General features: G+C 32.7%; 1 protein-coding gene across 1 annotated transcript; it reads left to right on the plus strand.

The window, feature by feature from the left end:
• Window positions 1–62: 62 nt before the first annotated feature.
• Window positions 63–11,340, plus strand: LOC115214951 (zinc finger RNA-binding protein-like). Its single transcript, XM_036505241.1, has one exon. The coding sequence runs from the start codon at window positions 249–251 to the stop codon at window positions 1,728–1,730; it is 1,482 nt and encodes a 493-aa protein (XP_036361134.1). The 5' UTR covers window positions 63–248; the 3' UTR covers window positions 1,731–11,340.
• Window positions 11,341–13,721: the final 2,381 nt, after the last annotated feature.

Raw genomic sequence — 13,721 nt, forward strand, 5'->3', positions numbered from 1 at the left:
CAGTTTTACTTTCGTACTAGTCATTCAAGCATTGTATTCGTTTGTATTGTCACTGTTGATACACGGATGATCTCTAGTAAAACAATCATCAACAACACTAGAATAACTGTTGTCCCTGATTACTTAACTTAGAACAACTTATCTGAAATAAACACGTAATAATTATTATTCTCAGTCATCAGATAAAAGAGAAAAGAAAACCTTTAACGCATTCACTCATATAAATTAACAGAAACATATATTGAACGATGGCTGTAACAGGAAAATCGACGAAAGGCGATGGAAAATCAAACCGCTTTCGACCATTTAACAAACGTGGTTCAGTTCCACAACCTCCAATGCCTTTTTTTCCTCCACCTCCGTGGCATGCTCGTCAACCAAAATCTTCAGATGATAGACATGTTATGGCTAAACATGCCAGTTTATACCCTGCTGAATTGCCGGCTTTTCAGAAAATGGTTATTGCTTGTGAGAAAGCTCTTAAATTAGTATCAGATAAACTCTCTACAAATGCAGTATCACCGTCTACAGATAGTGAAACTCCCAAGGAGGAAGAAGACAAGCAGTCGACTACGGAGTCTGTAGAGGCGGACACTAAGGTAAACAAACCGAACAGTAACGTTTCAAAACAGAATAACAATCAAGATGATGTTTACCGTTCATTGAGAGGTGTCCAACGAGTTGGTGTGTTTGGTCACGGGCTTTTGTTACAAACTGATACTTGTGTCGAACTAGTAGCGTTATCTGCAGAAAAGCCCACCGAGACTTTGCTCAATCAAATATACGAATGCTTTCCTTCTCAATTAGCTCTTGTCACAGATGAAAAATACGATATGGAAATAAATGTGGCGCAAGCGGCTGTAATAGTTATTCGAGTAAAAGAGCCAAAGATAAGTTGTAAAATTTCTTTGACATCTCCGATTATGAGGGAGAATATGGACACGCCGGTTGTCTCTGGAGGTGACGAGGACCAGCAGGAAGCAAATAATAATGACTGTAAAACAGGAGAAGGATCTGACCAGGCCCTTGAAGATAGTGATGCTCAGGGGACTTTCGAAGAAAGTAGTAACAAAGTAGAAAATGAAACTGCGGCATTGAACACTCATTCTGATATGCACACCGAGGAAGCTGATCCACCAGATGTCTTGAATAAAGGAATTTGTTTAAACGCGTTAGCTGAATTAAGGCGTGCCAAATGGTTCCAGGCTCGGGCGCGCGGATTACCTAACTGTTTGGTAGTATTACGGATTCTACGCGATTTATCTCAAAGAATTCCACTTTGGTCTAATTTGAATCTGTGGGCGATGGAACTGTTGGTAGAGAAATGTTTAGGCAGTGTCAGAGCTGTCCTTGGGCCTGGCAACGCACTTCGTAGAGTTTTTGAGTGTCTAGCTGCAGGAATAATATTACCATCGTGTCAAGGTCTGTATGACCCTTGTGAAAGAGAACCTTCTGACCCTATCAGCGAAATGACTGCCCAGGATCGAGAGGACATTACCGCTGCTGCTCAACACATGCTTAGACTTATAGCTTTTAGAAGAATCCGCAAAGTACTTGACATGGAACCCTTGCCGCCGCCGCATAGGAAATTTAAGCAAAGGAAGCGAAAACGTGTCGGAGAAGGAGCTGAAGGAGATGCTGTTGAGAAAAGGGACAAACAATGTGATGATGTGGATGACGAACTTGTTGAAGATGTTGAAGACTGTGACATTGAGCCTTCTGATGCCTAAAAAGAAAGCTCTCAAAATTCTTTCGTTTAATCTCCACACACACATGCACACACACACACACACTCTCTCTCTCTCTTCTCACCCTCTCTGTATTTCAGCCCTTCCTTATGCATTTCTTCACAAACCTCTTCCATTAAAAATTATATATTTCATATTTTGATAGTTTTGAAGCTATCTGTTATTCAGTTTTGACAAACCACCAGTAATCACCCCGACTTTAATCACTATATTTACAACAATGTAATGATTATTTCCTCTTTAATGAAGCGAGATGTGTTTGAATTGAAGTTGCTATAGATGCAAGAAAAATTTTAATTCCAGTTTGGAAGCTGTTCTGAGTTTAAAATGAAACTAGTTGTTTTTAAACATTATCATGCAAAGAGCATTGTTTTATTAAGGACCAAACAGCTCTAAAATGTTTAATATATATATATCTTGACACTGACTTATTTCTAAGGGCGATGTTAAAATTCTGTTGTCACAATAATGAAAAATTCTTCCTGCTTTTTTTTTATTTTTCAATAATTAAGGAAGTTTTCTTGATCGTGATTTTTAAAGCTGAAAATATATGTTAGAATAATCTGACCTCTACAAATTTCATTGATTTTGATTTTTATCACCCCCTTCCAAATTATTTTCACTTGATAATTAAGATAATTTTTGAAGTTCCATTGTAAATTCTATCTAATTGATGTCTTTATGTGCGTTTATAAATATATATATAATATATATATATATATATAATCTGGGCTATACTAAGGCATCTTAAAGTTAAGAACATGTCATTAATCTTATAACACCTGAATTCTTCATATCTCTGGTACTTCATTTTAATTATGATTTTTATTGGTTTTCAACTCAAGAGCAATGATTCTTTTTTTTTATGCTAATGGCTATGTTGCATAATTGCAGTGTTTTCTTTATTTTTTTGTTACAGAACATGTTGAATAAGTGTAATGCTTCTATGCTCCTGGGTGGATTATATATGTTCAGGTTTTAAATGAATTACACTTCAGAGGGAAACTGATGGTACCCCAACATGGTCAAAGCTTCAATAGTTTAAGTCTGCTTAAAAAAGTTTTTTAATTCTTTTTTTATCACACTTGCTTTTACTATGGTATTTTTTTAAAATCTTTATCTAATCTATACTGTCAAGGATTTCAAATTTACCATTCCAACTATGTCGTCACTAAATTTCTCTGCATCTGCATACACACACACACATGCACTCATACAGTGTTGAAATTATCGAAATTATTCTGATAGGATGGGTATCTATTTGTACAAAATGAGGACTATTATTCCTTCTAGACAGAGAAGCAATCTTCACTCTGACTTACAAACATTTATGTGGCCTGTATACAGCTCATATTTGTTGCATTCCCTTGTATTATAATTACTGAAAGTTGTTGGCGACAGATTAAAGGTTCCCAAATGACATTTGTTTCAACAAGTCATTTGCAGATTTCATCAAGTGTTGCATGGTTGTACCGTATGTACAGATGCTCTTGAATGCTTTGGGTTGCATTCTCCTGTATGTATTGCAGTACTACATGCATAAATCAATGTGGAATAATGAATTTGTCCTCCACACTCCACAGTGGCATCTCATACAAGATTCCAGTCTTTTCATGCATGCTAGTTAAATCGTCTGGTCTTTTCTGATATGACTGATGCAGCCATACAGACTCCAATATACTTAGAATGCTGCACTTTTGAATGGCTTAGTCAAGTATTGCATTGATCTCAGTATGTCTGGCATGATGTACCATGTTATACTTACTAGACAGGCCATGAAGACACCTTTTCCCCCGGCATCCATTTGTTAGTTGACATGTGAGCTCCAGTGAATGATACAATAGTAATATGAAGCTGTTCTAAAGATAACTGAGTTCCTTGATGGGAAATAGTTAAAGCTCCAAACTAGACAGCTGAATAAACACCCTTCGGTTACAAGTGACTTCATTCAAGCTGGTCACATATCTATCAAATTTCCACCGGTTTCTTGCTAGGTATATCATTCCCATTCTCATTATCTTCATATCTTAAGACTTGATGCTATGCTCACCACTACAGGTGACCAATGTAATCTCCAAACCTGGTAATGAGAGAATATTGACTGAGAAAGAGGACGAGAGTTCTTCCAACCCAGCCAACAGAGTTTGTTTGTAAAGTGAAGAGGGAAAAATAAGCAAGAGACCTTACGCCTAAGTCACCGTGGTTTATATTCCAAGCTGGCTTGGAGTATATTATTCACAGAGGAATCCACAATGATAATATCATAGGGATTTTCAATGATTATTTCATTTATGTTTTGTAATCTAGTCAATAAATAACATGGGAAAATCATAATGTATACATTAGTTACAGTAAATATAATGAATGCTTGGTGTGGCTCAGTTTTATTGAAGCATCCTAACATTAGTGACAGCTTAGCAAATTTGCTTCTCAAGGTTATGTTAGGTACTTTCTGGTGTTATGGGTGACCTGAGAATTACTTGTTTTTCTTTCATTCTCTCTATGATTGAATGAACTAAAGTATTGTTTACATTTGGTTGGTGCCAAGCCAGGTTGCCAACCTAAGTGACAGAATACACCAATACACCAAAAGGTATGCATTGTCAAAATCTAGTTAAGTTAGCTATTAACTTGTATATTTAAACCTGTTTGAAATAACAGACTTGATGGTTTTACCCAAGACAATCTTTGTTTTTGGTGATGGTGGTGGTGGTGGGTTTAATTGAGACTTGCACTGTAAGGAAATAGGAATATTACCAGTTGTGCTGGTCAGGCAATTGCTGTTTTGCTGTTCAAGCAATTACTGTTGTTGCCATGCTGGCAATTACCACTGAATTGTGCTCCCATTTGCTGTTTTTGCTGCCTTCATTGTTATAAATAGTTTTATGGGACAGAGGCAAATGTAGTGTTTTATCAAATTTTAATTTTATTTAGTGTAGTTGTAAGTGGGACCCTGTTAAACATCACTGCTTAAATAAACCCTCTGGTATAGAGGTAGCCAACCTAATGAAGCATTTCATCAAGAGATTTTAGTTCAGAATCTGCTGATTGTGTGTATTTTGAACCATGATGTAGGTTGTATTATATAAAGACAATTGGGTGTTGATAAACATTTAGCTGCTACATTAAGCTATTTAGGTGACTATGAGGAACTAGTTTTGTTGATCTGATTCTCTTGCTGAAATTTAGGCTTTAAAAACAAATATTTGTAAATTGGATAAATGTTTAGTAAATCATGTGACATGTAGTGGACTATTATTTAATCTTTGGAGTGCTTGTGAAACTTTCACTCTTCAAGCAGTTATATTATTTAACAGCTAAAGCCATAACCAATATTCCACTGTTCTTTATAGCAACAATACCAAATTGATGCTGCTTTGCAGGTTCTATTGAACTTTCTTTACATTCTAAGTTCAAATGCCACCGGGGTTGACTTTGCCTTTCATCCTTTCAAGGTCGATAAAATAAGTACCAGTGGAGCATTGGGGTTGATGTAATCAACTTACCCCATACCCTCAATTTGCTGGCCTTATGCCAAAATTTGAAACCAATATTCTCTTTAATTATTCCCAGGAGAATGTATTTTTTATCTATGCCTTGTCATTTTTCATTTTCATTTTCTTTAGAAAACACACTAACAGAATTATACAGTATTTGGATCGTCCTACAAAAAAAACCATTGTAATTGTAGGATTTGTGAGCAATTAATATATTTGTAATATAAGAATGGCAGAAGATGGTGAGCTGACAGCATTATTAGCACACTGGATAAAATGCTTAGCGGCATTTTGTCCATCTTTATGTGTTGTGTTCAAATTCTGCTGAGGTTGACTTTGCTTTTTATCCCTTCAGGGTCGATAAACTAAGTACCAGTTGAACACTGGCGTTGATGCAATCAGCTAACCCCTCCCTCGAAATTGCTGGCCTTGTGCCAAAATTTGAATTCATTTCAAACCAATATATGAGTGGCAGAAACAGTAAAGTACCTACTAGCATATATTTCATCTCTTAGCAAACCAAATTAAAATGCCAACTTCTAGAGTCGTTATAAGACGTACCAGTCATATACTGAGGTTGGCTTTACTTTGCTTTTAGAAATTTGTGGGCTTGTGCCAATACAAGCATTTATATTTGCATTAAAGGAACTTCAGTTTCCCATTTATTTGTACAGTAACTAAATTTACCATTCACAATTATATAGTTACTGAAGTCCTGGCTTGCAGTAGATTAAAATGAAAATAAGGACTAGGTTCTTGTATATTAAATTATAATTTTGGTGACCTGTTGGTACTTTAGTGTTACACTCTACATCATTGATACATGATATACCACATCATTACTATAAAGATAAATTCAGTTCACAACTACCCTCTTAATTCATCAAAACTGATAATAGAGGTCATGAGGTCTTGTGAACTTTGTAAAAAAAAATCCAGTTTTGATGTATCACTATTTTCTCCAGAGCATATGATTGTTACCTGATGATAGCAACTATTTCAATTTTCCTGTTGTTTTCTTTTCTGTGTGGAATTGGGTGAAATGCTTTTTTTTTCTTCTCTCTCAATCACATATTTTTTTTTCATTGAACATCATTATTCATTATCAAATTTTCAAAATATGTTGTTAAAAGATGAATTTGAAGTTTGTTGAATATAAATGAAGAAGAATATTAATCAAATCATTTTGTAAACCAATGTAATTTAGCCATCTACAGATAACGAGGTCTAAATATGATTGATTATATATATATATATATATATACATAAATGTATATACATATATGAATATATATATATGTGTATTCTTAAACAAGAATATTATTGACAGTAACTTCAAAGTTTGGGGCAGTGAAGCTGTTGTTAGATGATGGCTTAAATGGCTGAAACGTGAAGTCATTGTCAATAGTATTCTTGTTTAAGAACAATAAATTTGTACTCTAAAAAAGTATAGAGTTACCTGTCAGATTATTGTCAAATTGTTTTTATTGTAACTGAAAACAAAAACAAACTTTAACATATATCTGTACCTATATATCTATATGTATATATATATATCTATATATATATAAATATATCTATATGTATATATATATATGTATGTATACACTTACACATATACCCTTGAAATATGTTAAAAAGTAATAACTATTCTCTCTACGCACACTCAAATGACTGTTGGGCTATTTTGGTGGTATCATTATTGTAAACAAGAACACATTGATGAATTTAACCAGTTATTTATTCTGTGCAGCTTTCATCTCCTTAACTCATTCTGTTCACACAATTTCCTATTTGTTTTGCTGAATCCTATTCTCAAAGAATTCTCCTATTATTTGTTTCATCATACTTTCTTCATTTTCCCCCCTCTTTTTTTTAAAGTTGGATGTCTTAATAATTGTAGTTGTAGTCGGGAGTTTAGTTTGAAATAGTCGAGTGGTTCAGTCGTGTAATAATAATAATAATAAAAAAAAAAAGCTTTTGATTTTAGTTTGAGTTGGTGTGACTTAAAAGACTTACCACAGCTGTTTTATGGCAGCACTGTACACAGACAGAGGGTTTAATGTTAAAGAGCCAGTGAGTCGTTAACCCAAATTTTGTATCTATTGTGATACAACAAAACTGGTAATATATTTGTTGACTGCCAATATGTTAAATTGTAATAGTGTTGAAAAAGAAAAAAAAATTAATTTCTTTTTAATCTTGCTTTGACTTAAACCATTTACTTTACAGGCCCACAAACAATATCTGCTAGAAACTAAGGTCAAAATTACAATTTAATTTGCTTAGGCATTCCTTAGAATAATTTAGTTTCATTTTAGTCACACCTAAAACATTCCATTTGTATAAATACAACATTTTTAGTCTGTAAAATGTTTCCTAAACATTACAATATTTGTATTTCAATCATTCCATCATAGAAGTGTATTTGGCTTCAACCATTCCTTGGTCTAAATCAAAGAATTGACTTTGAACATTAAGCATGGTGTGAAAATAATTATAAAATCTTGACCATTCCATGATCCAAAATAAACATCAAATCTAGCAGGTAACACACATAGGAATCATTGTTTGATTGGGCATAACCTGTACTCTTCTATCATTTATGCACACATAGACACACACACACACACACACATATATATATATATATATATGTATGTATATATGTGTGTGCATGTATGTATATACTTACACAACTGCTTTCGAATCTGGTTTAATAATGTACCATTTTAAAAGAAATCTACCATTCCTATATCTTATAAAAGATCACTGCTGTCACCTTAACAATTTAGGTATTTCTTTAAATATTACAATCCAGTTTTTATTTGAGAAAAATTAAAGCAATAATTTTATTAGAATTAATAGTGAAAGAATAGATTGCTTTTTTTTTTCACTCAGTTATCAAAACTCTGTTTCTGTTGGTTCTTATGTGTTTGATAATATCTATTGAGATAGCAAGGAAAACATTTATTGAAAAAAAAACCCAATAAAATTATGAAAGAATTCCAAAATTGTTGAACTTAATAAATCCGACAGTCATGTTTTAATACTTGGATGGCTATTTTTCTTTATAATTTTGTACATTTTACAGTTGTGAAAAATGTTAGATCTTCTATGTTATCATTTCCTGAATAGCTTAAGGTTACCTTTCTATATTTTATTCTAGTTAAGTCTTAAAAAATAGCAAAAAATTTCTTCTTAAACTATGATATTTGGGTTTATTTTTCATATCTACTGCCATCTTTGTTAATGTGATAATGGTGTAGGGTGATGGAAAATGGTTTCAAATTATCATGTTGTTTCACCCCTCATCTGTTTTGTATGGGGAGATACTTAGTGTGCTTGCCCTGGCCTGCTGAACACTTACGTATCTTATCATTTGATCTATCCTATGTGTGCCTCTCTTTTCCAGAAATGTTCTTTACTCAAACATTTTCATGAACGGGTAAAAACCAAGAAAATATATTGTTATTAGGATAATCATAGTTACAGATGGAATATCTAAGCTGTTATAAAATTTTTTAAAAATCAAAAAAAAAAAAAACCAAGAACTTAATCTCATCTTCAGAACCAAATAAAAATTATGCTTATTTGAATAAATTTTCACATTTTCTCAAATCATGGTTTGTAGTTATGAACAAGATGCACACACATGTTATAAAATTTTAGTTTTAGTTCATATAATAATATTTGAATCATGCTAAGAATTGAAGAACAAAAATAAAATTATGTAATTAACCAGTTTTAATTCTGAAACTATTTAGATATTTGCATTTTAAGTTTAGGGCATCTTTTTGATAGAAGTTTGTAGGCTGTGAAAAAAAAAAAAAAGTTGTTTTATTAATCTGCTTCTGGTATCTACAAAATGCTTGAGGTTTTTTTAACAAAATTTTTTTCATTAGTACTTTGCTTCATTGCCTGTTATATCAATCTATGGCTTTGATGTCTCCATAACTGAAGTTACTGGCATGCAATGTCTCATACTCTTTACTGAGAGAAAGAACTTTGTGTTGTGTTTAAATCTAAAAAAAAAAAGAAAAAAAAAATTTTTTTTACCTTCATGAAAAGCAATGCAATCTCCGGAGTTCATTTTTTTCTTTAAAAATGGTTGGAATTTCTTCCTCTTGTTACCTAATGATTGGAGCTTTTTTTTTTTCTTTTGGTTTTAGGAGATCTGCTCTATATTCCTATTTGTGCAGCACATACATATCTTTTTACTGGATCCTAGTGTCTGCCAGTAATCTTATGTTCGCCCCAAGAATTTATCATCTGTATCTGGTGTCTCTAAGCTTGATAAAGTTTGGTGTGCGACACTGTTTGTTATATTCTTAGGTTGAATTCTTAAAGAAAAAAAAAAAGAAAATGGTTCAAAATAATTTCTTTCAATAAAACAATAAAAAGAATACAAACAGTATTTCTTTTTTTTTTTAAGTTTTGTCTCCATTTGCTGTAATTGTTAGGACTGCTCTGATAGTTTTATTAAAAAAAAGTTACTGGGTTTAGACATTAATATCACTTTTTACACAGAGTTTTTCATATTTCTAAAAAAAAAATCAACAAAAATGTTTTTAATTATTATCTTTTTGTCTTTTTGATTACTTCATTGGACTATTTATAATGACAGAAAACTGTCTTTATTTTAAACTAGTGGAAACTAAAACTTTTTGGATTGTTTCCTTTGTTAAACATTTGTGTCTATCTTATTCTGTGGAAACACAGCCCTTTCTGGCTAAAATATTAATGCCAGCATTTAAGCAATACCTGCTTTAAATTGCTAACGGGAAATATAACTTGATGATAAAATGTATTTTGACTTTTTGAAAGTCATTTTTTTTCTCATTAACATTTTTTCCTTATTAGTTATTAACAAAGCATATAAATTACTTTGGAGTCTTGATAACAATGAGATTTTGCGAACCTACTCTAAATGTTGTCAGTTTTTTTGTTTTTTTTTGTTATTGTTATATTAAAATGTCTAAGCTATCTCCCAAAAGTTTAGACAGGTAATGGTATTTGTATTTTTCTGTGGTTTTAGTAAACTATTCATTTTACTACTATAAATTCATGCACGCACATCTCCATTTATTTAACTAATTCTGGAGCGTGTATACATTATATACACCAGTACGCATTTATATGTTAAATTTTTTAAGTGTTTCAAACTGAAAAATGTTTTGTGTGATTTGGTGCGACTAATTTTATTACAGCTTCTTTTCCTTATACAAATGGTACTTGAAAATGTTTTTTTTTTCTTTTTTATGTCTCCCTTTACTTGGACAGTAAAATGTTTTTATTATAACTACTTTTGTTTGTTCCAGGTCTAACAAATCCCTTTTATCATCTTTGTAGTTACCATCTAATGTTAGTTACATTTTAGTTCTTCAACTGGGTTGCAACTTGCAAACCATACCATTATTCATTCAGTACTACTCCAAACAGAAATCCGTTCCAATGTCCGGCAAAGACTGGATGGTGCCAGTTCTGCCATATTTCCATTCCTGAAAGCAGAATCCGACCAATTTATGATACTTGTTAACTTTATTTTTTGTCTGTTGATGTTATCCTTGGAAAAAAAAAAAGAGAAAAAATCTGGTCTGAATAGTTACCATTAGTTACTGCTGAATACCTAACGCATTGACTGCATTTTGTACCAACTTTTAGTAACAAACTACAACAAACAAAATCAGAAAACCAACCAACCAACCAACCAATCCTTTCTAAGTGTATTTAGTCACTGTTTTTTTTTTTTAAATTTGTTATATTCCTTGATCATTGATTACTAAAAGCACTAGTTGTGTATGTTTCTATATTATTGTTGTTGTTGTTAAAAAAGATGAATTTTAAAATGTGGACTTGTTTTTTTCTTTCCTTTTTTTTTGTCCTTTTAATACTTCATTTGGTTTTGGGTTTATATAACTGTCAACTTAATTCTTCAGCCAAACTATCAACGCTTTTAAAATCAGTTCCTTGGACAACCTGTCAATGTTGACTCATTTCTATAGCCATCCCGTTGACGTTATTTCCTGTCGATGTTGCTATAGAATCTATATCACAGTATTATAAATTTGGGATTCATTAAAACGACAGTTTTTCTGTTTTTTTTTTTTTAAACCCTGGAAGGTATTTGTTATCATTCATGTTACCCTGCAGTTTTGACAGTTCCAGTAACTGTCTCAGCAGTTCTGCTACTCCTGACAGACAAGGAACATATTTTCACACATAAATGATTTGCTTTTGAAAATTTGTTGATTTTATTACAAAACAGTATTGTTTGAATAGAGATATATTTCTGATGCTGTAGCCAAGATATATTAACTCTTTAAACAGATATATTACTATTCAAGCATTATTGCTTGCAACAAAAATTCAGCTATACATATATATATATATGTATACATACATATATATAATAAATTCATCTGCGAAAGCAAAGTTTTGTTTTTAATATCACTTATATTTTAACATTATTTGTTGATGATATTTTTTTTAAAACTTAGAATTAGCTTATACATCTTGTATATCAGTGTATCGGAAGGAATTCAAACCTTAAAACTTTTACCCCTGAATCAGGGGTCATCATGGTTTGGAGTGTTATTATTAGCAATGGGGACCAGACATGCTTGGGAAGCTGGATTAATGTTAAGGTTATATATTAATATAAAATAAATCTAGCTTCAGGTATCTACCACTGACAAGGTCAAGGAAGGCTGAAGTCACATGTTGTGGCAGTGATAGAAAAGATTATCTCCTGCTAGCAATATAAACATGAGTGTTTATATGCATCACAAGTCCATATGAGAGTTTCGTAGTAAATATTGCAGTATTCCGTGTTCTAACACAACATCGTATTGTAAGTAGCGATAAACATTACCTTTTGGTATTGATACTGCTTCTATTGTTATTAATTATATACCTTCAGATAAAGAGCACATCAATCACAGAGGTGTTAAACTCTGCCACATACACACACCTCCAAGCCTCTGTATCAAGAGCGAAATTTTGCCAGGTAGTCTTTTTTTATTTTAAAAGGAAATTCTGAGGTTGTCTTATATACCCAGCCAGCATATATTGTAGGTGTGTGAGTTCATACAAACACACCATTTATTCCATCTTAGGTGGAATAAAGCAGGGTTATAGGATTACCATTTAACTGATGAAAAAACTTTTATATTGCATTTATGGATGCTTAAGTAGAACTTTAATTATGTTAAGCTCCCTGATCTTGGAGGGTCTACAAAGATCATTGGTACTGCTTCTTCCTCCAGATTTAGTAAGTAAAAAGAAGAAAATCATTTTGGATGTAGGGAGGAGTCTTAAAAGTAAAATAACAAAACAATGAAGAGAGCTTCTTACAATGAAAAAAGGGAAATTTTTCGCAACATATATTTCAGGCACAAAGGCCCATGATCAGATCCAGATGATAGTTATGCAGACCGACCCTGCAGTGTCTGTAAGTCGTGGTGGCACCAATGGGCAAGTGTTGTAGCAGCAACAACTCACAGAGGTCAAATTGGAGTCAGCCATGGATGGCTAGTTGTTGGCTGGAAGTAGTTTTGGTGAAGGCAACTGCCTACATTGATACTAGTGGTGATGCTAGATGTAATAGTAGTAGTAGTAGTAGTTGGTGTCATGGTGCTGGAACAGGTAAAAGTATTTAGATTCAGTCTCACAAGGCTCTAATTTTGAAGTTCACTCATCTGTGAACTTTTGACTGACTTATTCATATGCAGTAGGAATAGTTGTTTACCTGCTAAGAAAATGTTCAAATTCACTAATATCAATATTAACAAGAGCATGAACCTCCACCAAAGCAACACCAATGTCCTCTCAATGATTAGCTGGAGATGACCTTTAAAATGAGAATATCTGAAATAAACTTGACTGCTCTTACAAACAAGAATACTAAAAATGAACCCAACTTCTCCCAAAACTTAAATTTAAAAACAGGAAAAATAATCCAGAATTCTTGTCCAGTACAGGATCAATTCCAAAATCTAATCAGTTCATGCCAGTCATGAGGCCAAACATCCCTGAAAGTTTCATCTGAATCCATCCAGTGGTTCTTGAGATATCTTGTCCACAAATAAACAAACACAACTGAAAACAATACCTCCGCCTTCGCTAAGGCAGAGGTAATAAAGTTTATATACCAACCAATAACAAAATCAGGTTATGTTCCTCCTTTATCAAAGAGGATGGAAACAACTAAAAAAATACCAATTCCTTCAACTATTTTAGGGATTGTCATTCTCCAAAGAGGAAATCTTTATGATATAACGTAGGCAAAGACTGCTTTTCTGTCATTATCAACTGACATGGAATAGTTATCATATGGCTCTGGTTACAAAAATCGTTGCCTGAACACTCATCTTGATCATGCTTTTGTCAGAGACCAAAAGCTACAACACCTACAACCATCACATTCAAGTGATTGTTCATAGCTTGAACATAATAGTTTCATACCTAATTCCAG

Source organism: Octopus sinensis, linkage group LG8, assembly GCF_006345805.1.
Source record: "Octopus sinensis linkage group LG8, ASM634580v1, whole genome shotgun sequence".
In the NCBI taxonomy this organism is placed as follows: Eukaryota; Metazoa; Mollusca; class Cephalopoda; order Octopoda; family Octopodidae; genus Octopus; species Octopus sinensis.

What these genes read in the sequence shown, in the direction of transcription:
- LOC115214951 (XM_036505241.1), top strand. Translation starts at nt 249, where the DNA reads ATGGCTGTAACAGGAAAATCGACGAAAGGCGATGGAAAATCAAACCGC.